Source organism: Somniosus microcephalus, unplaced genomic scaffold (genome assembly GCF_052327205.1).
Source record: "Somniosus microcephalus isolate GS21.2 unplaced genomic scaffold, FLI_Smic_1.0 unresolved_chr3, whole genome shotgun sequence".
In the NCBI taxonomy this organism is placed as follows: Eukaryota; Metazoa; Chordata; class Chondrichthyes; order Squaliformes; family Somniosidae; genus Somniosus; species Somniosus microcephalus.
The window spans coordinates 13,948,658-13,975,984 of NW_028225181.1; the positions used below are offsets into that span (position 1 = coordinate 13,948,658).

The 27,327-nt window shown below is 43.1% G+C and overlaps 1 protein-coding gene across 1 annotated transcript in view; it reads right to left on the reverse strand.

Annotated features, from left to right (window-relative positions):
• The window catches only part of LOC147091208 (rap guanine nucleotide exchange factor 2-like), a 115,707-nt gene that overhangs the window by 77,313 nt on the left and 11,067 nt on the right, over window positions 1–27,327 (reverse strand). Inside the window, exons 2-8 of the mRNA XM_085976678.1 lie at window positions 24,161–24,306; window positions 23,848–24,012; window positions 21,377–21,484; window positions 21,045–21,248; window positions 14,117–14,225; window positions 11,732–11,966; window positions 1,152–1,309 (exon numbers count right to left, since the gene is read on the reverse strand). Coding sequence (XP_085832804.1) covers window positions 1,152–1,309; window positions 11,732–11,966; window positions 14,117–14,225; window positions 21,045–21,248; window positions 21,377–21,484; window positions 23,848–24,012; window positions 24,161–24,306 — 1,125 coding nt within the window. The remainder of the gene's footprint in view (window positions 1–1,151; window positions 1,310–11,731; window positions 11,967–14,116; window positions 14,226–21,044; window positions 21,249–21,376; window positions 21,485–23,847; window positions 24,013–24,160; window positions 24,307–27,327) is intronic.

Below are 27,327 nucleotides of genomic sequence, written 5' to 3' on the forward strand. Positions count from 1 at the left end.
TTTACAATCTATATTAACGATTTAGAGGAAGGGACCGAGTGCAACATATCCAAGTTTGCCGACGATACAAAGATGGGAGGGAAAGCAGTGAGTGAGGAGGACATAAAAAACCTGCAAAAAGACATAGACAGGCTAAGTGAGTGGGCAGAGATTTGGCAGATGCAATATAATGTTGGAAAGTGTGAGGTTATGCACTTTGGCAGAAAAAATCAAAGAGCAAGTTATTATCTAAATGGAGAGAAACTGCAAAGTGCTACAGTACAAAGGGATCTGGGGGTCCTGGTGCATGAAACACAAAAAGTTAGTATGCAGGTGCTGCAGGTGATCAGGAAGGCCAATGGAATCTTGGCTTTTATTGCGAGGGGGATGGAGTATAAAAACAGGGAAGTCTTGCTGCAGTTATACAGGGTACTGGTGAGGCCACACCTGGAATACTGCGTGCAGTTTTGGTTTCCATATTTAAGAAAAGATATACTTGCTCTCGAGGCGGTTCAGAGAAGGTTCACTCGGTTGATTCCGGAGATGAGGGGGTTGACGCATGAGGAAAGGTTGAGTAGGTTGGGACTCTACTCATTGGAGTTCAGAAGAATGAGAGGCGATCTTATCGAAACATAAAAGATTGTGAGGGGGCTTGTTATTGGGTGGATGCGGTGAGGATGTTTCCACTGATGGGTGAGACTAGAACTAGGGGGCATAATCTAAGAATAAGGGGCTGCCCTTTCAAAACTGAGATGAGGAGAAACTTCTTCACTCAGAGGGTAGTAAATCTATGGAATTTGCTACCCCAGAGAGCTGCGGAAGCTGCAACATTAAATAAATTTAAAATGGAGATAGACAGTTTCCTAGCAGATAAGGGAATTAGGGGTTACGGGGAGAGGGCAGGGAAGTGGACGTGAGTCTAGATTCGGATCAGCCATGATCCTATTGAATGGCGGAGCAGACCCGAGGGGCCGTATGGCCTACTCCTGCTCCTACTTCTTATGTTCAAATTCACAAACATTGATTTGAAATAACTTTCTATGTACCACATAGAATAAATTTAGTGAGAACGAGGTTTCTTCCCCCTCATAACATAAGAGAATGCATATGGAACATCTGTCCAACTGATACAACAAGCAGTAATCTCATTTTGGAGTTAAACTAACACTCACCTGGTGTGGTGTTAAAATCAAGAATGCAATTATGAGACTGCAGCAGGTTAGAATTACTGGACGATGAGGTGCTGCTTACAGGCAGTGCAGGTGCTATATTTCTAGACTGCTTCAGCCCTACTATGCGGTCATCCTGGGACTGACCAATATCAATATCACTGTAAGAAGCAATAGAAACACAAGTAAATAATGGATCAATGTTGCAAATCTTAAACCACAAATCTAATGTAAAAAAAACATATCACATAGTATTTACAGCACAGAAACAGGCCATTTGGCACAACAGGTCCAAGCCGGTGTTTATGCTCCACACGAGCTTCCTCTCACCTTACTTCATCTCACCCTATCAACATATCCTTCTATTCCTTTCTTCCTCATGTACTTATCTAGCTTCCCCTTAAATTCATCAATGTTATTCGCTCAACTACTCCATGTGGTAGCAAGTTCCACATTCTAATCACCTCTGAATAACAAAGTTTAGATGTGGTGTGGAGATGCCGGAGTTGGACTGGGGTGGACAAATGTAAGAAGTCACACAACACCAGGTTATCGTCCAACAGCTTTATTTGAAATCACAAGCTTTCAGAGCGCTGCTCCTTCGTCAGGTGAAGTAGAGAAATGCATAAAGACACAGCTTATATAGTCAGAGAATAATGTCAGATGTTTACAGAAAGATTACCTGTAAACATCTGACATGATTCTCTGACTATATAAGCTGTGTCTTTATGCATTTCTCCACTTCACCTGACGAAGGAGCAGCGCTCCGAAAGCTTGTGATTTCAAATAAAGCTGTTGGACTATAACCTGGTGTTGTGTGACTTCTTACAAAAGTTTAGATGATTACAGGTACAACACCGGTAATCCGGCACCCTCGGGACCAGGCCGGTGCCGGACCACTGAAAATTCCGAACCACTGAAGGTGTCGAAAGTCACCACAAACACCGCCACCACCTGCTCCTCCTCTTCCTACTGCTGCCCTTCCTGTGCCGCCGCCGACCCCGCCGCCCACGGGCTGCTCGGGCTTGGGCTCCATCGCTCCGCCGAGCCGTCGGTGATGCTGCGCAGTCCAGGCGCTGATCCTGACCCGGCGGCGGTCCCGGGACCCGAGCCAGACCCATCCCAGGGAGGTAATGTGACAGCAGGACCTTCCTCGTGCCGGACCACTGAAGGTGCCGGACCGTTGGGTGCCGGATTACCGGTGTTGTACCTGTATCTTATATTTCTGGCCCCTAGTTTTGGACTCCCCCACAAGTGGAAACGTCTTCTCTACATCTACCCAATCAAACCCATCAGGTCACCTCTCAGCCTTCTCTAGAGAAAAGAGTCCCAAGACGGTTCAGTCTTTGCTGATAGTTATAACCTCTCAGTTCTTGTATCATCCTTGGAAATCATTATTGAACCTTCCTCAGTGCCTCTATACCCTTTTGGTAAATGGAGACCAGAACTGAGCACAGTACTCTAATTGTGATCTGACCAAGGTTCTACATAAGTTTAACATAACTTTCCTACTTTTGAATTCTATTCCTCTAGAAATGAACCAGAGGTTTGTTTAAATTTTTTATGGCAGGTATATCTGATTCTACTTCTTTTAAACTGTCAGCAACTTTTAATTCATACTTGCAAAGTCATTAGTAGCAGCACATTCATTCGTTTTTCCTGCATTGATACATCCACAATCTCTAATCTAAAGCACATATGGCAACTTTGTTTAAGTCCCAGTGTCTATCTCTCCCTTTGTGTCTACAGTTAAGTTGTATTGTTTTAATTCCTAGATTTATGCAGTTTTCCCAGAAAAATGTGACAACTGGCTTCTGTGTTCCTAGACTAGCAAGATGAAAAACAATCAGCCAGACTTTCCACTGTCAAGACCTCTTCAGTGACCCTTGCTGAAATGGGCAGATGTGTGGACACCGGATAAGAACAATGATGTTCCGGCTAATAAACCACCTGTCACACTCTTTAGGCTGACACAAGAAGAATAGCCAATGTGAGGACCGATGACACTTTCAAAGAAGGAAGGGAGATGGAGGAGAAAATTGAGAAAATAAAGAAAGCAAAATATACAGGCAAACCCTGAAGTTCTACTGCATTCATTTAAAAATATTTTTCATTCATTTTGAACTTGGAAGAAATACGAGAGTTAGAAACATTTTCCAAAGCAAATCAATGTAGAACTTCAAAGGAAACACAATGATTGGTCCTGAAATTCCGTTCCCTACGGGTGTGTACGCAATGTGTACTCACCCGTAGGGCCAACGGAAGTGCCAGTTTTACGCATGCACTGCTCATGCGCTAGAAACTGGAACTTCCGTTCAAAGGAGAAAGGTCTTCACAGGTCAAACACCTGCACCGGATAGGCAGCGCGTACAGCTGCAACTTCCGTTTTTTTCAGCAGTGCTTCAGTCCAGGTAAGTCTGAAACAGCTGCGCCTGGAAAAGCAGGCGCAAGGCCTGCTTTTAACAAGGTAAGAGGTGAAGAAAGTAAAAGTAAAAAAATGTTTCCAGAGATTTATCATTTTAAAATACTTTAAAGAAAGGTAAGTTTATTTTTAGCCCTGTTAAAATCTTCCCTAGATGCGGGTGAAGTGCCTGAGGATTGGAAAGTGGCAAATGTGACACCATTGTTCAAGAAAGGGTGTAAGGACAATCCTAGTAACTACAGGCCAGTCAGTTTAATATCAGTGGTGAGTAAAGTTTTAGAAACAATAATCAAGGAAAAGATAATGGGCACTTGGATAGGTTTCAGCTAATTAAGGAGAGCCAACATGGATATGTAAAAGGCAGATCATGTTTGACTAATCAAATTAAATTTTTTGATGAAGTAACAGGTAGGATTGATGAAGGGAATGCAATGGATGTTGTCCACATGGATTTTAGGAAGGCATTTGACAAGGTATCACATAGAAGGCTGGTTAACAAAATTGAGGCTCATTGAATAGGTGGGTCAGTGGCAGCTTGAATAAGGAATTGGCTTAAGGACAGAAAACAGCAAGTTGTGGTAAATGGCTGTTTTCCAGACAGGAGGATGGTAGACAGTGGTGTTCCCAAAGGGTCAGTGCTGCGGCCACTGCTTTTTTTGATATATATAAATGACATGGATATTGGAATACAGAGTAGAATTTCTAAATTTGCCGATGACACCAAACTTGGGGGTGTGGCAAACAGTGAGGATGATACCAATCGACTGCAACAGGACATAGAAAGGCTAGCAGAATGGGCAGACAAGTGGCAGATGGAATTTAATACAGAGAAGTGTGAGGTGATGCATTTTGGCAGAAGGAACAGGGAGAGGCTATATACACTTAATGGCACAGTTTTAAAGAGTGTGCAGGGACAGAGGGACCTGCGAGTTAATGTGCATAGGACCCTGAAGGTGGCAGGACATATTGAGAGAGTGGTTAGCAAAGCATATGGGCTTCATAAATTGAGGTAATGAGTACAAAAGTAGAGAAGTTATGCGGAACCTTTATAAAGCGCTGGTTAGGCCACAACTGGAGTGTTGCATCCAGTTCTGGTCATCACCCTTTAGGAAGGATGTGAAGGCCCTTGAGAGGGCGAAGAGGAGATTTACCAGAATGGTTCCGGGCATGGGGGATCTTAGCTACAAGGACAGGTTGGAGAAGCTGGATTTGTTTTCATTAGAGATTGAGGGATGATTTGATAGAGGTGTACAAGATTATGATGGGTTTGGATAGGCTAGACGGGGAAAGGCTGTTCCCACTAGTTGATGTTACAAGGACTAGGGGGCACAGATTTAAGGTTTTGGGCAAGAGATACAGGAGGGACGTGAGGGAAAACTTTTTTACGTAGCGAGTGGTGAGGATCTGGAACTCACTGCCGACGGAAGTAGTGGAAGCGGAGACACTCAGGCCTAGAAATTCAGTGGGCTGTGCCACCAGTTTGCGCCCAAAGAGGCCACTCAGAGGCTTTAGCGCCACTGGCCACACCTCCCGCGATATTTAGTGGGGCGCTAATGGCGGCGTTAGCCTGTAGCGCTGCGCCGCCACCGATGACGTCATCGGTGTGCGCAGCACCCCGCTCCCGCCCCGATGACCATATTTGGTCGCGCCCGCCTCTTTAACGCCGGTCGCAAATGGCGACCGGTTCACAGGGCCTACCTGTGGCGGTAGTGGCGCTCGTTAAGGTGGAGGTGCGGGGCGGCCGCTTTTTCGGCGGCCGCCTGCCAGCACCTCCGTCCCCGGCCTCCTAAACCTCCCCCCCCCCCCGCGGCATTGACGGCTGTTTCCCGAGAGCCCGGCACTTCTCCTTGGTGCCAGGCTCATTTGCCGGCACTCGCGATCGGGGATCGCGCTGTTGCAGGCATCTCCCCCTTAACAGTGGGAGGAAGGCCTGCAGTACCGCAGCGTGCCGTGCCGCAGCGTGTGGCGCTGCAGCCCTTAGCGCGCCGATATTCAGGGTGAGCGCCCCAAGCGGGGTGCGGGGAGCCTCGAGTAGCGGCCCGCTTCCGTTTGGGGCGCAGAAACTGAATATCGGGATGGCGCAAGTGGCTCCGCTCGCAGCGGTAATTCCGGCGCCCAGGCGAGCTTGGCGCCCCAAACGGCGCCCAACTGAATTTTTAGCCCTCAGTGTTTTCAAGGGGAGACTGGATAGGCACTTGAGGGAAATAAACTTGCAGGGCTATGGGGATAGAGCGGGGGAATGGGACTGACTGGATTGCTCTACAGAGAGCCGGCACGGACTCGATGTGCCGTTATGACTCTGTGACATGAGATAACAACCTCACATGGAGCTACTTCACCTCAGGCCACCATATATTTAAGAAAGGAGTGAAGCTCAATGTTAAAGCTCAATGGCAACTAACATTAGCTGTAAGCGCAGCTGTGCCAATCTAATAAGCTTTTTTGTGGTGTTGCTTTCAGAAGCAAAGCACCCTCGCCATATAGTGACCATCATATGCTTATATAGTGTATCTGAGAACACTGCTTTGTGGTGATGTGTACTATGCAAGAGAAAAAATAAATAAATACTGGACCAAGACTTTAAAAGATAAATTTAAAATTGAAATGAAGGTCACATACACATTGTATAAATGTAATACTGCATATTTGTTCTTGTGACAAAGACCTGTACAATTCATTATGAGTTGTGTTCTCCTTCATTCATAAAGAATTGTGTTCAGTAGCAACTTGTGCATAGTGCTTCCATAAATAATCTGCTTTTTGTTCACCCTGGAATTAAGGATGAGTAAATGGTACTTAAGAAAAAGGATCTATGATCGATTGTATTTTGAGGGAATTTTATGTGAACATCTCCATAGCATAATAACCTAATAATTGCTAGGTGAGCTCAGCTTTTCTCAGTGCTGAAATCTCTTAATTAGTGTGATTATTATATAAGCAGCCAAATTATTCACAAGATTAGCTTCATAAGCTTAAAGGACAATGTTTTGTCCTCTTGTCTCTGTATGTAGGGACTTGCCTTTGCTTTCAACCTGTTAGCATAAATTTTCAAAAATTCCCATTGAAAATGCTTGGACTATTCTAGTAGTGATCTCACTGTTCTCAAATGACACAGAGGCCAATACAGTTTTACAAGGGTGTCACCTTCACAAAATAATGACACCTGATTCAATTAATATGTTGAGTGTAAATGTTACATTTTAAGTGTGAATTATATGAAAATTTGTGAGCAGTTTAGTGATGATACTATGAACATTTGTTATATTTAACACCTCTGCTTATAGGTGTAGGAAATGCAATTTAATTATTTCTATTATGAAATTTTAAACTGCATCATTATTTGTATATATCTTAGTTTTGTTTTGTATTAGCATGGCACCAAAGTACTTTAGTATGGTACCAAATGCTGCAGCCTTACCCATTTGAAAATGTTCATTTTCTCTCCTTCATGGTATATTGTGCCACCCACCATGAAAATATAAATGGATCACTGTTAGCCGATTTTCCCGTAGTAACTGTCGTAATAAAGGGTTGTTAGTCCAGCGACAATAACTCTGCTCAGCTTTTAGCCCGAGTAGTTTTATAATCAACAAGCTTTATTTGCATTGACTAATAAGAGTATTAGGTTTTATATAACTGTTCTACAATATTATATTAAATGGACAAGGTGACATGCAAATAATATAAACTGGTTCCCAGGCCTGGAGTAATCACGTTTGGCTCTCTAGGCTGCCTGCATTGCTGTGGCTTCCGACTGACCCTGAGAGTGTTCCAAACCCCAAGAGAACAACAGATTTTGGTTCCTAAGGCCTCAAGCGACCAGCTCCAGCCCTCCAGGCTCCTGACCACCCCGATAATGCTCTGCTCGTGGAGGGTGGGAGGAGCAGGTCGGAGGGAGACAGGTTCTATTCTTATACTATCGGATACCTTGGGCTGTGCCTACGTACAACATAATATGTAGGTGCACGTTTGCAGAGGCCGCATATTTAGGTGTTTACCCCACTTCTAATCTTTTCGGCCTCCAATTCTGTTCCACAAGTTTTGTTTATTGTACTTTTACGTATGTAGGCCAATCTTTATCCTTTACTGTGGTATATGGTGTCTTGGCCATTTCTTGACCTGGGTGTTTATTATTCTGTCTACTTTCCAAACGGTCTTTGGTCATACATTAGCTAGAGAGCTAAAAATGCTAACCAAAGCTTGCTGGGATACTTCGACTATTTTAAGATATTCTAACAATCACCAAATTCATCTTCATGGGCCCTACCAATTGCTGTATGAGTCTAGCTGGGAATGGGTGATGAGGTTGTGAATCATACAAATTAATGTATTTTTCTTTCCTCTCATTAGATATCTTTGTACTTCTGCCAACCTAGAAAACCAGCAAAAGCTGGCCATCAGTTTCAAAAAAATTATGTTGTCTCAGAAAAGCTGACAATTCAAGAACAGCCCCTGATTATAGGGAATCAAGTCTGAAAACAAGTAATTGTACTGAAATTGCAATGGGACACTTGCTTTTTGTAACTTAAGCTGCAGATGAAAAGTTTCATCACTTCTAGTGCACAGAAAAAATATAATTCCATGGAAATGTATTTTGCAACAGTGGTGAAATTGGACATTGCGGAAAGCATTTGCAAGTGCTAAAGGTGTAAGATTTATTTTCTGCAGGGAATCTGGGGGTGTGCCACCTCTGGAAAAATTTGATTTTTCACACTTTTTTTGATGCACTATCAAAAATTTTGGAGTACACTTTGCACTAAAAATAACTTATCCTGTAAGGGTTAAAGATATTTTAAATATGAAATTAAAACAGCAGTTACAAGTGATGTATAACCATCAAAAATTATGCATTGAGTGGAGGACTTAAAAGCTGGCTGACAGAAACACTACATATGAGACAGGGTTATTTGGTAATCTCAAAGTAAAGGATCCTCTGGGGAAGAGTAATCATAATATCATAGAATTTCACATTGAGTTTGAGAGTGAAATACTTCAGTCCGAAACGAGAGTCTTAAACTTAAATAAAGCCAATTACATAGGTATGAGGGGCGAGTTGGCTAAGATAGATTGGAAAATTAGATCAAAAGGTATGAAGGTAGATAAGCAGTGGAAAACATTTAAACATCAACATTCTCAATGAAAATACATTCCATTGAGAAGTAAAAGCTCCACGGGAAAAGTACTTCATCCGTGGCTAACTGAAGAAGTTAAGGATAGTATTAGATTATAAGAAGAGGCTTATAATATTGCGAAGAATAGTAGTAAGCCTGAGGATTGGGAGAGCTTTAGAAACCAACAAAGGATGACCAAAAAATTGATAAAAAGGGAGAAAATAGATTATGAGAGTAAACTAGCAAGAAATATAAAAGCAGATTGTAACAGCTTCTACAAGTATGTAAAAAGGAAGAGAGTATCAAAAGTAAATGTTAGTCCCTCAGACACTGAGACCGATGAAATTATAATGGAGAATAAAGAAATGGCAGAGAATTTAAACAAATATTTTGTATCTGTCTTCAGAGTAGAAGACACAAAAAGCATACCAAAAATAGTGGGGAACCAAGGGGCTAATGGGAATGAGGAACTTAAACTAATATCTGTTGGGGAAAAGTACTTGAGAAACTAATGGGACGAAAAGCCGACAAATCCCCTGGACCAGATGGCCTACATCCTAGGGTTCTAAAGAGGTAGCTGCAGAGATAGTGGATGCATTGGTTGTGATCTTCCAAAATTCCCTTGATTCTAGAACAGTCCCAGCAGATTGGAAGGTAGCAAATATAACCCTGCTATTCAAGAAAGGAGGAAGAGAGAAAACAGGGAACTACAGGCCAGTTAGCCTGACATCAGTCGTCAGGAAAATGCTGGAATCCATTATTAAGGAAGTAGTAACAAGGCATTTAGAAAATCATAATATGATTAGGCAGAGTCAACACGGATTTATGAAAGGGAAATTGTGTTTAACAAATTTTTTTGAGAATGTAACTAACAAGGTAGATAAAGGGGAACCAGTGGTTGTAGTACATTTGGATTTCCAAAAGGCACTTGATAAGGTGCCACATAAAAGGTTGCTAAAAGGATAAATCTTCATTTAGAAAGACACAGATTAATCAAGGATAGTCAGCACGGATTTGTTAAGGGAAGGTCGTGTCTGACAAATTTGATTGAATTTTTTGAGGCGGTAACAAGGAGGGTAGATGAGGGTAGTGCATTTGATGTAGTGTATATGGACTTTAGCAAGGCTTTTGATAAGGTTCCACATGGCAGACTGGGCAAAGTGTCAAGTTGGATTCAAAACTGGCTCAGAGTCAGGAAGCAGAGGGTAATGGCTGATGGGTGTTTTAGTGACTGTAAGGCTGTTTCCAGTGGGGTTCCACAGGGCTCAGTACTAGATCCCTTGCTTTTTGTGGTATATGTCAATGATCTAGACTTGAATATAGGGGGTATGATTAATAAGTTTGCAGATGATACTAAAATCGGCTGTGTGGTTGATACTGAAGAAGGAAGCTGTAGACTGCAGGAAGATATCAATAAATTGGTCAGGTGGGCAGAACAGTGGCAAATGGAATTCAATCCGGAGAAGTGTGAGGTAATGCATTTGGGGAGGGCTAACAAGGAAAGGGAATACACATTTAAATGGTAGGACACTGAGTAGTGTAGAGGAACAAAGGGACCTTGGAGTGCATGTCCACAGATCGCTGAAGGTAGCAGACCAGGTAGATAAGGTGGTTAAGAAGGCATACGGAATGTTTGCCTTTATTAGCTGTGACATAGAATACAAGAGCAGGGGGGATATGCTTCAACTGTATAAAACACTAGTTAGGCCTCAGCTAGAGAACAGCGTGCAGTTCTGGTCACCACATTACAGGAAAGATGTGATTGCACTAGAGAAGGTACAAAGGAGATTTACAAGGATGTTGCCGGGAGTAGAGAATCTAGCTATGAGGAAAGACTGGATAGGCTGGGTTTGTTTCCCTTGGAACAGAGGAGGCTGAGGGGAGACCTTATTGAGGTGTATAAAATTATGAGGGGCCTAGATAAAGTGGATAGAAAGGACCTATTTCCCTTAACAGAGGGGTCAAAAACCAGGGGGCACAGATTTAAAGTAATTGGTGGAAAGTTTAGAGGGGGGTGAAGGGGAAATTTCTTCACCCAGAGGGCTTTGGGGGTCTGGAACTCATTGCCTGAAAGGTTGGTAGAGGCAGAAACCCTAACCACATTTAAAAATACTTGGATGTGCACTTGGGATGCTGTAACCTGCAGGGCTATGGGCCAAGAGCTGGGAAGTGTGGTTAGGCTAGATAGCTCTTTGTTGGCCAGTACGGACACGATGGGCCGAAATGGCCTCCTTCCATGCTGCAACTTTCTATGATTTCTATGAAATAAAAGTGAAAGCAAGTATACCCCAACAGTGAGCCTCTTACAGAGTGAAGGAACAGAGAGATCGAGGAGTGCAGATATACAGAGCTCCAACGATGGGGAAACTGGCGATAAAAAGACAAAAGGGATATTGAGCTTTATACAGAATTTGCTGATTATCTAATGTAAAATTTGTACAAGAGATTGGTTAGGCCCACAGTTGGAACATTGCGTGCAGTTTTGGACACCCCACTACAGGAAGTATATTAGAGCCAAGGAAAGGATAGGATTATTTCAATAGAGGAGGAAGTTAGAAGACATTTTTGCCACATAGCGGGTTATTACAACGTGGAATAATTTACCCCAAGTGACTATTATGGCAGAGTCAATAAGGTCATTTAAAAGCAAATTGAATAAGTTTTGAAAATATAAAAGAATATGGGGAAAGGGCAGTGAAATCGACAGACAGCTGCAGTGAAAAGCTAGCATGATTGGTCTAATTGTCACTTTCTGTGCTGTAAATTCCATGATTCTATTAACTCCTTGATATATTGCTGAAAGGTCAATATTTGGAAATAATTCCACTGGACCATCTCAACTTTACTAATAACCTATTTATTTCACCAGAGAAAGACCTTAGTCATTCATGAATTATCAATTATCAGGTCTTGCTAACTTGTGGAACAGTCAGAGTATTTTACGGTTGCCATTATGTAGCCTCAACTTATTGCAAATTACACAGTGCTTATGAAAACATTTATGAATCAGTCATTTTCACTGAAATTCACAGCAAAAAGCATCCACTTACTTGTAAGGTTTTTGCGGAAGAATGCGGATTTGAGTCTTGTCCAGTTTTTTCTTCAATTTGTTCCGTCCTGCCACTGTGTTTGCCTTTGCCTTCTTATTTGTTTTATCGAACCCAATCACCTGTTCAGCAAGATGTGGAATGGAATAATGGCTGCCTTTCTTGTCACCAATTTTAGGGAAGTGTGGAGAACCATTTCTCTTCTCTTCTGCAAGTCTGGACAGAAGTTCTTTAAATACTGTGTAAAAGGCATAACATTGAATTAACCAAAGAAGTTTTCTGATCACTGATGATTTTTTTGATTTTATAACCAAAGAGGTTTCTGCTACAACACAGATTTCAGGGGGGAAAATCTGTACAATGCTATATTCGGAACTCATACAAGAACCATAGAATTTATATGGCCAGTACAATCAATAGCTGACAGGTGCAATGCACATCATTGACATTGAAGCTGAAAAGACTTGAAACTCAATTTATTACACGTGCTCTGGTGCAAAGCACAATATAATAATTGAATGGAAAACGGAGTACGAGTTAGGTGGTCTCACTCACTGCATTCAACAACTTCTTATGCATTATCCTTCTATAATGAGTGAAATTCCTCAGATAATGAAGCAATCCGTGGCCACATCCAGCAATACCTGGACAATATCCAGGCTTGGGCTGATAAGTGGCAAGTAACATTCATGCCACACAAGTGCCAGGCAATGACCATCTCCAATAAGAGATGGTCTAACCACTACCCTGTGACATTCAATGGCATTACCCCCACCATCAACAACTTGGGGATCCCCCTTGAAAAGAAACTTAACTGGACCATCCACATACTGAGGCTACAGGAGCAGGTCAGTGTAATGATCAATAACATGTCATTCTATAGTGGACACTAGGTGGAGCCGTAGAGCTGTGTAGAACTGTATATAGCTGTATGTATAAGACTACACTACCCAGCTGTATATATATTAAGACTACATTACCCATGAGGCACTAGGCTACCCACAAGGCAACAGTCAAGATGGAAGCCTCTACAGATACTGTACCTAGTCCACATGGGCTCAATAAAAGTGTCTAGCAAAAGCTCGCTGTGTTCATAATAAGAATGTCTATTTATTAATGAACATAAGAGTCAGAGGCTGGGTATTCTGCGGCAAGTGACTCACCCCGTGACGACCCAAAGCCTTTCCACCACCTACAAGGCATAAGTCAGGAATCTGATGGAATACTCTCCACTTGCCTGGGTGAGTGCAGCGGCAACAACACTCAAGAAGCTCGACACCATCCAGGACAAAGCAGCCTGCTTGATTGGCACCCCATCCACCACGTTAAACATTCACTCCCCCCACCACCAGCACTACCAGGCTACAGTGTGGACCATCTACAAGATGCACAGCAGCAACTCGCCAAGGCTTCTTCGACAGCAGCTCCCAAACCCGTGCCATCTCGCATCTAGAAGGACAAGGGCAGCAGACGCATGGGAACACCACCCCTTCCAAGTCACATCCTGACTTGGAAATATATCATCGTTCCTTCATCGTCGCTGGATCAAAATCCTGGAACTCCCTCCTCAACAGCCCTGTGGGAACACCTTCACCACATGGACTGCAGCGGTTCAAGGTGGCTCAAGGACAATTCGATGGGCAATAAATGCTGGCCTTTCCAGCGACGCCCACATCCTGAGAATGAATACAAAAAGATGAACCAACAGGGTGTGAGTGATGGGTTTTTCTGTGGTATAGACTTCTTGGAACTGGATCAAGATGGCCTAAATTCATTTTGTGTAGGCCCCTTACATTCAGCAGTAACGACTCAGTCCGTCAGTCCAGCGTGGATTTTAATCCTGGTCCTAGAAGTGGAATGATTATGTGCTACATTAATGCAGCATCCAGTCCAGACATTGCTGAACAACCCCTGAGGCCGTTCCTTATCAATGCACTGCAAACACAGCAACCGAAGTGCGACTGTGCGGAGGCTTTTTGGATGCACTACAATCACTACTAAACAAAGCTTTGGTATCAGGGTACAACTGATTTATAAACAGTTGCTAAATATTAAAATGATTCAACAGCCAAACACAGGCTAAACCACAGGGAAGGAAGATTGGACAAAAAAATCTTAACTGGGTCTTCTAGAGCAACAACTGAAGGGGACTGGTTATCCACTGAGCCTCAGAGAGACCAGGAAACGAGGCAGGAAATAAATACTTCTTTAATTTACAATATCTGCAATAGCCCAGAATATCACTTCACACCACTGCATCATTATTTCAGTCAACCATATATCTTTGCTGGTCTTAAGAAATGCAGCTACTGTGAAAATAATGTATATTAAAAAAAACTGTTCATGTAAATTGCATCTATGAAATTATAGCTGTATATAAAAACCTACCAAACAAGTTTGTTTTCACAGTGATAGACAAATGAATGTTGTTCCTAAGAATTTCCAAGGCTTTAGGTAGCTGAATATTCTTAAAGTTTTGTCCATTGACTTCCAGTATCTGAAAAACAAGATAGCCTTTACTCTTGATTGGCGTCAAATGTGTAATTAAATTTCAAAAGACTGTCATACAAGCTAACATTGCCATTCCTGCGTTCCATTTTCTCCTTCAGAACTGTTATAGGTCAGCGAGAAAATCCCAAAAGCATAATTCTAAAAACATTGGCCCAGACATTCCGATCCCTACAGGTGGGTACACGCTGTATACCCACCCGTAGGGACATCGGAAATGCCTGTTTCAGGCATGCAGACTGCTCTCGACAGATCGGACGCCTGCCCTGGAGAAGGGCCTCTGCGGGCAAATCGTTTTCTGGAGCCCCTCTGCCCGCAGATAACCTTTAGAATTCTTACGCCTGGTAAAAGCAGGCGTAAGGCCTCGTTTTACCAGGATAAGAGATGAACATTTTTTTTTTTTTAATTTCAGTGATTTATCATTTAAAAATACTTTTAAAAAAGTGAAATTTATTTTTAGCCCTGTAAAAAACTTTAATTATTTGTTTAAAATATTAAATTTATTGTAATTTCAATTAATTTTAAAAATGTGCTTTAAAAAAATGTATTTAATGTTTTGAAGTGTTTTTGGGGTGATCTCCATTGATATATTTGACAGGTCTATCTGTCAAGTGTATGAAGGGAGATTCCCTTCTTTGATTGTCTCCCCATGGCCCACGTGATCCCAGGGACACTTGCGAACCACATGCACCCCTGGGATACGTAGGCCCTGCACACTTGGAGTTCGAGAGGCCCAGCATTGGAACTATACATAGAAACATAGAGATAGGAACAGGAGTAGGCCATTCGGCCCTTCGAGCCTGCTCCGCCATTCAATGAGATCATGGCTGATCTTCGTCTGAGATCATAGCTGATCTTACCAGTTCAGTACCCCGTCCCCGCCTTTTCTCCGTAACCCTTAATCCCCTTAGCCTTCAGAAATATATCCAATTCTCTCTTGAAAATATTTATTGAATTAGCCTTCACAGCCCTCTGTGGCAGGGAATTCCACAGGCTCACCACTCTTTGAGTGAAGAAATTCTTCCTCATCTCTGTTTTAAATGATTTGCCCGCTATTTTTAGACTGTGGCCCCTGGTTCTGTGCTCCCCTGCCATTGGAAACATTCTCTCTGAATTCAGCCTGTCCAGGCCTGCCATAATTTTATATGTTTCGATGAGATCCCCTCTCAATCTTCTAAACTCCAGTGAGTACAAGCCCAAACTATTCAATCTCTCCTCGTAGGTCATTCCCGCCATTCCAGGTATCAGCCTGGTGAATCGCCGCTGCACTCTTTCCATGGCAAGAACATCCTTCCGCAGATGGGGCGACCAAAACTGTACACAATACTCCAGATGCGGTCTCACCAGCACCTTGTACAGCTGTAGTAAGGTATCCCTATTCCTATACTCGAACCCCCTTGATATGAAGGCCAACATACCATTTGCCTTCTTAATCGCCTGTTGCACCTGCATGCTCTCCTTCAGTGACTGGTGCACAAGAACACCCAGGTCCCTCTGCACTTCCCCATCTCCCAATCTATTGCCATTTAGATAATAATCCACCCTCCTGTTTTTACCCCCAAAGTGGATAACCTCGCATTTATCCACATTATAGTGCATCTGCCACGTATCCGCCCATTCCCCCAACCTGTCCAAATCGCACTGTAGCCTCCTGACATCCTCATCAGAGCCCACCCCTCCTCCTAGTTTAGTGTCGTCAGCGAATTTGGAAATATTGCATCCAATTCCCTGATCCAGATCATTTATATATATTGTGAACAGCTGGGGTCCCAGGACAGATCCTTGCGGCACCCCGCTGGTCACTGCCTGCCACTCCGAAAACGAGCCGTTTATTCCAACTCTCTGTTTTCTATCCGCCAGCCAGTTCTCTATCCACGTTAATACTTTGCCCCCAATCCCATGAGCCTTAATTTTGCATGATAATCTTTTGTGTGGAACCTTATCGAAGGCTTTCTGGAAGTCAAGGTACACCACATCCACTGGCTCTCCCCCATCTATTTTACCAGTTACTTCCTCAAAAAATTCCAGCAGATTAGTCAAACACGATTTACCCTTTGTAAATCCATGTTGACTCTGTCCGATCCTTTCCCCATTTGTCAAGTGCTCCGCTATTTTATCCTTAATAATGGACTCTAGCATTTTGCCCACAACCGATGTAAGGCTTACTGGTCTATAATTCCCTGCTTTCTCTCTACCCCCCTTTTTAAATATTGGGGTAACATTAGCTACCCTCCAATCCACGGGTACTGTTCCCGAGTCAATGGAGTTCCGGAAGATGATCCTTAGAGCATCTGCTATCTCCAGGGCCACCTCCTTAAGTACCCTAGGATGTAGTTTATCAGGCCCCGGGGATTTGTCGGCCTTCAGTCCCCTCAACTTACCCAACACCATATCCCTAGAGATACTAATTTCTGTCAGCTCCTCCCTCTCATTAGTCCCTATGTTTGTCGATATTCCTGGGAGGTTATTTGTGTCCTCCTTTGTGAATACAGAACCAAAGTATGAGTTTAATTGGTCTGCCATTTCCTTATTCTCCATTATATATTCTCCCGAATCGGACTGCAAGGGACCGACTTGGGATTTTACCAGTCTTTTCCTCCTGATATACCGATAAAAGCTTTTGCAGTCTGTCTTTATGTTTGCTGCAAGTTTACTTTCGTATTCTATTTTCCCCTTCCTGATTAATCCCTTTGTCCTCTTTTGCTGTATCCTCTACAAACCTCGGGAGCCCTCAGGTAAGTGCATAGATTTTTTCCAGATCGGAGGCTTCCGCACGCGGGAAGCCTCCGATCGGAAAATAGGGCCCATTGGCTCCTCAAGAAGGTAATAAAGACTGACCCTAACTTAAAATGTATCATAAAGAGAGGACAAGTCATAGCTCACCATGCAATACAATGAATAACTTCACAAGTGAAGCTTATTGTAGCTGTTACTTTATGGGAACAAAATTCTTCTAGTTGATTAGTGAAAAAGTCAGTATGAAGGTGGTGACAGAATTACATCAAATGGTCGGCTACGTGATATATTCTCTTCATAATACTTCTTGTAAGTTTCCAAACACAACGTGCTTCAATTAGTGCTTTTTCAATTTTGTCACCCAAGAAAGTCTGATTTATGATGTCACTTTGTGATTGTGATGGTTGTACTTACAAAAATATCATTCTAAACACCACTACTGCTAGAAACAGAAGATAAAATCAACAATGAATTTCCAGCTTTCATTTCATGAGTGCAGGGACATAGGGCCGACTGATCTAAATCAGTTTTAAATGGTTAGGAATTGGTACTAATGGTGCCAGACTGGGATTGTGCTAATAGCACTCAAGTTTCATAGATCCACATTTGCATAATTATTCACAGATTCCAATGCAGATTTTGGGCAGGTGCATGGAGCATTCTAGGAAGCAGGAAACTGCATGCAAATGAATTTTAAAGGAACAGGACAATTCAAGGTAAATGTCACAATAGGGAGACAAAATTCTGAAAGGCTTTAGAAAGGCTCAAAAATATCTCAATACCAACTTGTATTTATATAGTGCCTTTCACATAATAAAACGTCCCAAGGCACTTCACAGGAGCGTTATAAAACAAATTGGACACCGAGCCATATAAGAGCATATTAGGGCAGATGACCAAAAGCTTGGTCAAAAAAGTAGGTTTTAAGGAGCATCTTAAAGGAGGGAAGAGTGGTAGAGAGCCAGAGAGATTTAGGGAGGGAATTCCAGAGTTTAGGGCCTAGGCAGCTGAAGGCACAGCTACCAATAGTTGAGTGGTTAAAATCGGGGATACTCAAGAGGCCAGAATTAGAGGAACACAGATCTCTCGGGAGGGTTGTGGGGCTGAAAGAGATTACAGAGATAGGGAGTGGCAAGGCCATGGAGGGATTTGGAAACAAGGAGGAGAATTGTAAAATCGAGGCCATCCGATCTTGAAATGATTTCAACCCATTAAGAGACTTTTGCCAAGACTTAACCAACAGAAGATTAAGAAATGACAGGGAAAATTGAAAGGAAAAGAAACCCCATACACAGGCAGGAATCTGCAGGCAAGTGAAAGAGCAGCCAACACCCAACTCTCTGTTTAATGGCTGCTAATTGGAAATAGCACTGCATAAGATGGTAGGAAGGAAGGATTGCCTACTGTGCCACTCCACAGCAGCATCCTTTAAAGTTCATATTGCAGCATGCCTGAAAGGTGTTAGAGGTAAGTTTGAAGTCGCACCAGACTGGCACTAATGGCTGCGCCAATCTTTTGCTGCATCTTGGAGGATGTAGCTGCATAGGTGGGTGAGCACAGATCATCGTTTGTGCAGACTTTCCTTCTTTGCATCACTTCAGTGGTTTTCCTCCATTAGTACCAGTAATGGTACTGGGGGAAACAAAATAGAATAAATGGCACAAAGACTTATGACAAGCTAAGTGCCAAAAAGGAAAATAAAACAGGCCAGAAACAGTCTAAAAACTGCTGAATGAATTCTCTTACTGGCTCTTTCTACTTATTTTCCTGTGCAATTCAGTTCCCTCGGAACTGTGGATGTCTATTTATATAAGCAAAATTTGGAAGTGCCATGCACACAGTGTGAAGGCTTTAAAAAGACATGGGAGGCATTATTATATCACCCACTGCCTGGCCATGCACGCCACATGCAAAAGGGGCAGAGACCCAGCATTGCAGATCTCGGAGCCTTTTTCTATGCCATAGCACTGTGAACTGGTGCACAAAGGAAGTTGACCAGATGAAAATCGACCCTCAAGAGATAGTAGGCCTTTTCATAAATGAAACAAAGATTTTCTTTTTCAAATCAGTGGTCTCCCAATCTTTCTCAATGCCAGCAACCAAAAAGTCCCAAAATTTGCCAGACCTTCAACCATTTGTATCCTCCTGGGTATTTGCCCTGGCATTTATTCTTTTGTAAATGACCTTTAGTAAATGAAGACTTGACATGGCGCGCAGGAGCCTATAGTCGATGCTGACACCTTTCTGATAGGGAAACATATACAGGAAACTTTCGATTAACCGGCACCTAAATAACCGGAAATGTCGGTCAACCGGCAAAATTCAGGAGTAGGTTCAGGTAACTTTTATTACTTGCCTTCCTCCATGTGTTGCTGTGCAAAGGTGTGGCTGCAGCTGTTGCTAAGCTACAGAGATGCTTGCAACTTGTGGCCATTGTTTTGAACCTGTTGAAGCAACAGGGTTTGTTGCTTTATACAGAGCTCTCAGCTCCGTGTCTTTTACTGTAGCTTTTGGTTATCCGGAATTTTTGATGAACCGGCACCACGTCGGTCCCGTCCGTGCCGGATAAAAAAAGTTTCCTGTATTGATAAGTGAATGGTCAGCTTGAAGGGATAATTACTAGTCATACCCCGGATCAGGCATATTCCTCGGATATTCACTTTCAACTAAAGTTTGTGCTAGCCAAATCCTAAAGACGCTTAATTGGATCTAAAGGTCCGGACTATCTCTCCCTAAAGGAACAACCTGAAAATGTTACCGTCCTGACACTTTTAATAAGTTTAGCTAGACTATAACGTTCCAGATACTATGAGGGTCCGGAAAACTCCCCCAGAATTCTGTAATTCCTCACCAAAGAGTGTACAGAGATTGAGTTCACGAGTTTGATACAGAAGTATTATATGAGACAATTCTAAAAATATATAGATTTATTAAAGAACCGACATGTAATTTACAGTTGGTGAATCAATCGCAACATTAACAGTTCCAAAAAGAGAAAGCTTTACAATCTTATCAGAGATCCTTACTCTCAGATCTTAACTTTGCTACAGCTTTGTAGTTCTTTGTTTTATTCAGGATATCCACCAAAATCAAATACAGTACCTTTGATCCCCAAGGTACAAAGAGTTGTCGACTTACAGAGCCTGCCTCTGAAGTCGAGAATCACTTGGCCCCTTTACAGCGAGTCTACTATCCCATTTGAGAGTTCAATATTCATACCCTTTTCCAGTGGTATTTCCTTTAAGGTTTTCTGCTGATGTAAGCTAATTATCTTTCGTCATTTTTCTGCTGACTTCTGCAATTCTTAGTCACCTCAGCTGGTAGCAGTACAAAATCATGTCTCTTCTCTAGGTGTTGTAAGTTTACCATAAAAAATGGTGTAACAGCAGGTGCGTTTTATTTGATGTCATTTTTACTAAGGCAGATGTCTGTGCTTCTTTACGAAGTGTAAATTAGAACACCTTGTACAGGGTGAACCATTGTTTGTTTCCAAAGATTCAGACTGTCAGGACCCTTTAACCTTCTGTTGCAATAAGGTTATTGATTCAGTGTCAACAACTGTCTTATCTCTATAGCCAGAATGCTATCACAGCTTTTCCATAGTTAAGGTTTCTAGATTTCCAAACCCAGTTTGTCATGCTTTAATAAGGCCAGAATTCTTTCATCGAATGGTGTATTTTTCTGAATAGGTTTTGTGGCTTATTCCTTCACAAGCTCACCACACCATCCCTGGAGAAAATGATAACAAGGGATGACGGCTTTCAAATCTCATACTTACAGTTAGCAGGAGCACAGAAACTTGTGGTAAAATTATGCTTGGGTATCAATGGGCTGTCACAGTTATCTTATAGACTGATGCATATTCCAGTAATTCTGGTTCATCAATGGAATATTTAATTCTGCATCAGAAAAGCTCAGAGCTCCAGACAACAAGGTCTGAGAGACTATTCAACAGTCAACAGCAATGAGGTGTGAAGTTTTGCCGCTGACATTCTGTGCAGACATTTAATACATTTGTTGGCAGAAATTATTTTTTTACATAAAAATTATTTAAAGAAAAAGCAAGACAAACCTGATCACCACGTTTCAGCCCAGCTTCAGTAGCTTTGCTACCAGGCTCTACGCTGTCTAGGAAAATCCCAAAACCTTTCTCAGTGCCTCCCAACAGGATAAATGGCAAAGGGGCTTCTTGTGATGGCTTCATTAGAGTTATTAGCCGCTGTTTGGCCTTAACTGTACAAGCGATTTTCAACAGTCTGAGCTGATGACCCATTTTCTACACAACATAAAAAAATATCATTTACAAACTGAAATTCAACTTCTGATGATAGTTGTTTAATGTTTCTTAAGAGAGGGGGCTTCAAAAATAATCAGGTGTTAACTACCTTAAATGAGATAACTAACCTCTTGTTCCAAATTGTTTTCAAATTCTTCTAGAAATGCGGTCATTGCAGGATTGCCTTCAAAATCATTGAAGTGACTGTTTACCCACAGCAATACTACCCGTGTAACCTGGAAAGTATTCAGAGAAATGTATTTTGCACCATTAAAGGCATTGTATGCTTGATGTATGCAACATATGCTGACTTAACTTCAATGTAGAGAATTAAGAATGTGCAAATGAAGCTTCCCTTCCCTTCCTCGACTTCTCTGTCTCCATTTCTGGGGATCGGCTATCAACCAATATTCACTCTAAGCCCACTGATTCCCACCCTGCTTCCTGTAAGGACTCGATTCCATTCTCCCAGTTTCTTCATCTCCGTTGCCTCTGTTCTGACGATGCCATCTTCCACACAAGTGCATCCGATATGTCTTCCTTTTCCCTCAACCGAGGATTCCCCTCCACCGCGCTTGACATGGCCCTCGACCGTGTCTGTTCCATTTCCCGCACTTCTGCCCTCACCCCTTCCCCTCCCTCCCAGAACCATGATAGGGTTCCCCTTGTCCTCACCTTCCACCCCACCAGCCTCCACATTCAATGGATCATTCTCCGCCATTTCCGCCACCTCCAGCGTGATCCCACCACCAAACACATCTTCCCCTCCCCTCCCCTTTCAGCATTCCAAAAGGGACAACTCCCTCCGCCACACCCTGATCCACTCCTCTATCACCCCCAAAAGCCCCTCCTCTTCCCACGGCACCTTCCCATGCAAGTGCTGGAGATGCTACACCTGCCCTTTTACTTCCTCTCTTCCCACTGTCCAGGGCCCCAAACACTCCTTCCAGGTGAAACAGTGATTTACTTGTACTTCTTGCAATTTAGTAGACTGTATTCACTGCTCATGATGCAGTCTCCTCTACATTGGGGAGACCAAACGCAGATTGAATGACCGCTTTGTGGAACACCTGTGTTCAGTCCGCAAGCGTGACCCTGAGCTTCCGGTCGCCTGTCACTTTAACTCTCCGCTCCATTCCCACTCTGACTTCTCTGTCCTCGGCCTCCTACACTGTTCCAATGAAGCTCAACGTAAGCTCAAGGAAGAGCACCTCGTCTTTCGATGAGGCACTTTACAGCCAACATTGAGTTCAACAATTTCAGACCATAACCTCTGCCCCCATTTTTTCCGACAACAGCTGTTGATGATTTTCTTATTCCCATTTACTCTTCTTCTAGACCCATCTTTTGTTCTTTTACTTGTCCCGTTACCATCTCCTTTTGCCTTGCACCATCATCCCTTTTGTCTTTGAATCTCTCCTGCCTTCCACCCTATCACAGACCTTCCCTTTTGTTCTTTCCTCCCCTCCCCCCTTTCCCTGTCTCTACACTTGCTTAAAACCTGTTATATCTCGAAAACTTTTTTCAGTTCTGACAAAAGGTCATCGACCTAAAACATTAATTCTGTTTCTCTCACCACAGATGCTGCCTGACTGGCTGAGTATTTCGGGAATTTTCTGTTTTTATTGCAAATGAAGCTTGATTGCCTCAATTACAGAAGCATTTATTCCTACTCTTAATTTATCTTTAGAAGTTTAGTGAAATATTTTAGTTTGAGGTTAGGGTCTTATGAAGGAAGTTGCAGTTTAATTTAGGACAGAAGGTAGACGGATGAAATTATTTTGTTATTTTTTTTAAATTTTAATGCAGAGTAAATAATAGCTCTACAACTTTTACAGTAATGACAAGAGACATGCACATTATTTAAAAACAGGGTTGTGTGGCAAAGCCATTAAGAGACTCTCACAGTAACTTGTACAATTGCCTTTAATCATGTTTATTGCCTTTTAATGTTGGTTCTGGTTAAACAGAGCTAGATCGACAAAATCGCGATCTGACGCGATGACATCATCACGTGGGTCATGTGACGTTCCCAACGGCGGGAAACGTGATGATGTCATGACGTCAGGGTTAGAGGGCATTTCCAGTTAGTCCTCGTGGGGAGTGATAGTGTATAGACCTGTTTAGAGCTTCTCCTGCATTTTCTTGTTTTGTTAAAGTTTTAGTGCATTCAACTCAGTTTGTTAACTACCAGTGAGTTTATAGTATCTTTGCTAGGAGTGCAGAGACTCCTACAGTTGCATAATTCCTGAAAATGGCTGCCAAGTGACTGATCAACGCGAATACTGCACAGGAGTGATAAAGCTATCTATCTATCTATATATATATATAAGTCATGACAAATGAATATTTATTCCAAGTCAAATAAGAAGCGGTGTAGATTTTTTCCCTGCCGAAGGTATACTATCAATGAACACAATTACAAATGAACCTTTTTCTTTCCAATTTATGTGCATCTATATTTCGTTACTCAGAGGTACATATTGGATTCTTGACATATTGACAGCTGGTGAGGGGAAAGATCACCACAAAGTTTACTGGTTAAAATAAATTGCTTGTTAAGTACTGAATTATTACAATCTTAAAAGTTTTAGCTAACCTTGTCCCTGAGACTTGGGTCATTAAACCACTCCAGCAATTTCTTCCCAACTTCCATTGGGCTTGATAAGAAGGTTCTGCAGGTTAAAAGAAAATCTTCTATATATGTGGGATCCACCACTGAGTGCACTTCCAGCAGGTGCATTGTTAACTGCTCAGGTGTTCCCTAATATAGTTCAACGGAACAGATCATTAGTAAAACTACATTTAATTAGAGCTGCAGAATAAACTTTTACATGAGAAATACAATGGGCATCATGAGCACTTTTTTTAGACCAGTGTTAGTTTCTGATGTATTTAAACATTCTGCTTACCTTTATGACTTTATCGCCTTTCCTGGTTCCAGTCCGATCCAACTCTCGGTGTTCTTTTACTACAGGTATAACAATCTCTCCCTCCTTCTCGACTTTCCGCATATTCTTTTCCACCTGGTTGAGGATTCGACAATAGTCTTGGTGGGCTATGCACAGCAATTGCCAAGGAGCACAGAAAGTGTTACAGTATTAGGCATGTCTGGTGCAGAGTACTAAGATATTGTGCATTTACAGATTATATGTTTATATTAACAAATCGTAACATTTCTTTATTTCTCCTGTGGCAGTGCTCATGGTTAGATAGTGGCAATAGTATGTTTTTAGTTGTGTTTGCTGTAACATCTAGGGAATGGTAGCATAGTGGTAATGTCACTGGGCTAGTAATCCACAACACTTCTGGACTAATGATTCAGAGACGTGAGTTCAAATCCCACCACAGCAGCTGGGGAATTTAAATTCAGTTAATTAAATAAATCTGCAATAATTACAAGTATCAGTAATGGTAACAATCGGATTGTTGTAAAAACCCATCTTGTTCACTAATGTCCTTTAGGGAAGGAAATCTGCCGTCCTTACTTGTTCTGGCCTATGTGTGATTCTAAACCCACAACAATGTGGATGACTCTTAACTGCCCTCTGAAATGGCCTAGCAAGTCACTGAGTTGTAACAAACTGCTACGAAACACAATAATAAAAATGAAACTGGATGGACCACCCAGCACGGATTACAGACACGGCAACGGCACACCCAGCCCAATCGACCCTGCAAAATCCTCAGCAGTATCTGGGGACCTGTAGGGGGTGGCGTGTGGCGGTGTTGTTTGGCGCGTGCGCCCAGTCAGTTATGCCCCTGACTGTTTTGTGAGCGGTTCGAATCGCTCCCACGCCCCTGGGTTCTAGACACCGGACTTAGGTACAAGGCGGCGGTACAGAGAAGACTCGAGGAGATAGGTGGTTGGATGTAAACAAAAACCAAGATTTTATTGAAGAGGAAAAACTTGATACAATCTTATGGGAAAAATTACTGGTGTACACTTCTACAGGCAAAAATACAAAAGAAGAATAACTATATACTTATACAGGGAATGGGGAACACACGGCACATCGAGGGAAAACAACTATCTTAACAATCCCCTTATCCTTATCCCACCCCCTATACCTAACTAGATTAAGCTATGAGGGGTCAGAACTTCATGCTCACCAATCAAAAGGGTTGTTAGACTCAAAACAGCGGTTGGGTTCGGGGTTCGCTCTTGGTGCTCTCTGGAGCCTGCCGTCGTCACGTGGCCTCCAGGCGCTGCAAGGGTGTTGTCCAGGTTCGAGTACCCCAAAGTTAGTCTCTGTTTGGGTACTTTACCTTGCAGGGATGATTCTTCGCCGACAGCCGCCAGATTGAGTTGGTGTGCAGATATTCGAAGGTCGGCTGAGGCTAAAGGCCCGATAATTCGAAGCCTCCCCTCAGTTCATCTCCTCAGTTGGTCTTCTTCAGCCGGTCTTCCTCAGGTGGCCTTCCCTCCGGTGGTCTTCCCTCCTCCCCTCGTCGCGTCCCGCCTCGCCTGGCCTGAATTGTCCGTGTCCGCCCGACCCGGTGCCGGGGCTAGTTCCAGATGGAGTGTGAAAGGGCACGGGCAAAGGCCAGGGAGTAAGCGCGGGACGGGGAAAGAGCGGCAGCCACGAGGGCGAGGGACCGAAGTGCAGCAGCACCAGCACACCAACCAACAAAGAACACACCACCGACCACACCGATTGCTACCCGGGGGCCTTCAATTATACCTTCGTCGAAAACCCTTATCTGCGCGCCAAATCAGGTTAGTTCTTTGTTTTAATCTTGGCGGGCTATTTTAAATAATGGTAGCAATCCATACTAACTGTTTTTAGATGGCCGGTATTCGCATCTACCGGCCCGATAATTGACTTGTATTGTCCTGAAAGTTCCTTGATGGGCCTGTCCGGCCTCGATGGCTCTGTTAATCTGTTTCTGATAATATATGTAGACTGCTTGATGGCCTTAACTATAGGCCTAAACTGAATTTAGATTTGTCTCCAATTCGGTCTAATGCATAATTCAGATTCCTGTCTGGTTCCAAAATACAAAGTCTCTCTTCACAGAAGCCTGCAGCTTTGGTTTTGAACCACAAGCTGTCTGCGTTGCAGAGTCCATTTTAAAATCTCACAGGCTTTCTGCCACAAGGCACAGACGCCATCTTGGGTACCCTTTTTGATTTAAAATGTCCACGCAGGGTCCCGTTTATTAATAACAGCCTTCGGGGAAATGCAGAAATTTTGCAAATCTTACAGACCTGTGCCAAAATTGGGAGAGTCTGTCCCACAGACGAGTCAAGCAACAGCCTGACATAGTCATAATCACAGAATCAATGTCCCAAACTCCTCCATCACCATCCCTGGATATGTCCTGTCCCACTGGCAGGACAGACCCACCAGGGGTGGTATACAGTCGGGAAGGAGTGGCCCTGGGAGTCCTCAACATTGACTCCGGACCCCATGAAGTCTCGTGGGTTCAGGCCAAGCATGGGCAAGGAAACCTCCAGCTGATTACCACTTACCGCCCTCCCTCAGCTGATGAATCAGTACTCCTCCATGTTGAACGCCACTTGGAAGAAGCACAGAGAGTAGTAAGGGCACAGAATGTACTCTGGGTGGGGGACTTCAATGACAATCACCAAGAGTGGCTCAGTAGCACCACTACTGACTGAGTCCTGAAGGATATAACTGCCAGTCTGGGCCTACGACAGGTGGTGAGAAAAACAACATGAGGGAAAAAACTACTTGACCTCGTCCTTACCTGTTGCAGATGCATCTGTCCATGACAGTATTGTTAACAGTGACCACCGCACAGCCATTGTGGAGACGAAGTCCCGTCTTCACACGGAGGGCACCCTCCATCGTGTTGTGTGGCACTACCACCGTGCTAAATGGGATAGATTCAGAACAGATCCAGCAGCAGCTCAAAACTGGGCATCCATGAGGCGCTGTGGGCCATCAGCAGCAGCAGAATTGTATTCCACCACAATTTGTAACCTCATGGCCCGGCATATCCCTCACTCTACCATTACCATCAAGCCAGGGGACCAACCCTGGTTCAATGAGGAGTGCAGAAGAGCATGCCAGGAGCAGCACCAGGCATACCTAAAAATGAGGTGCCAACC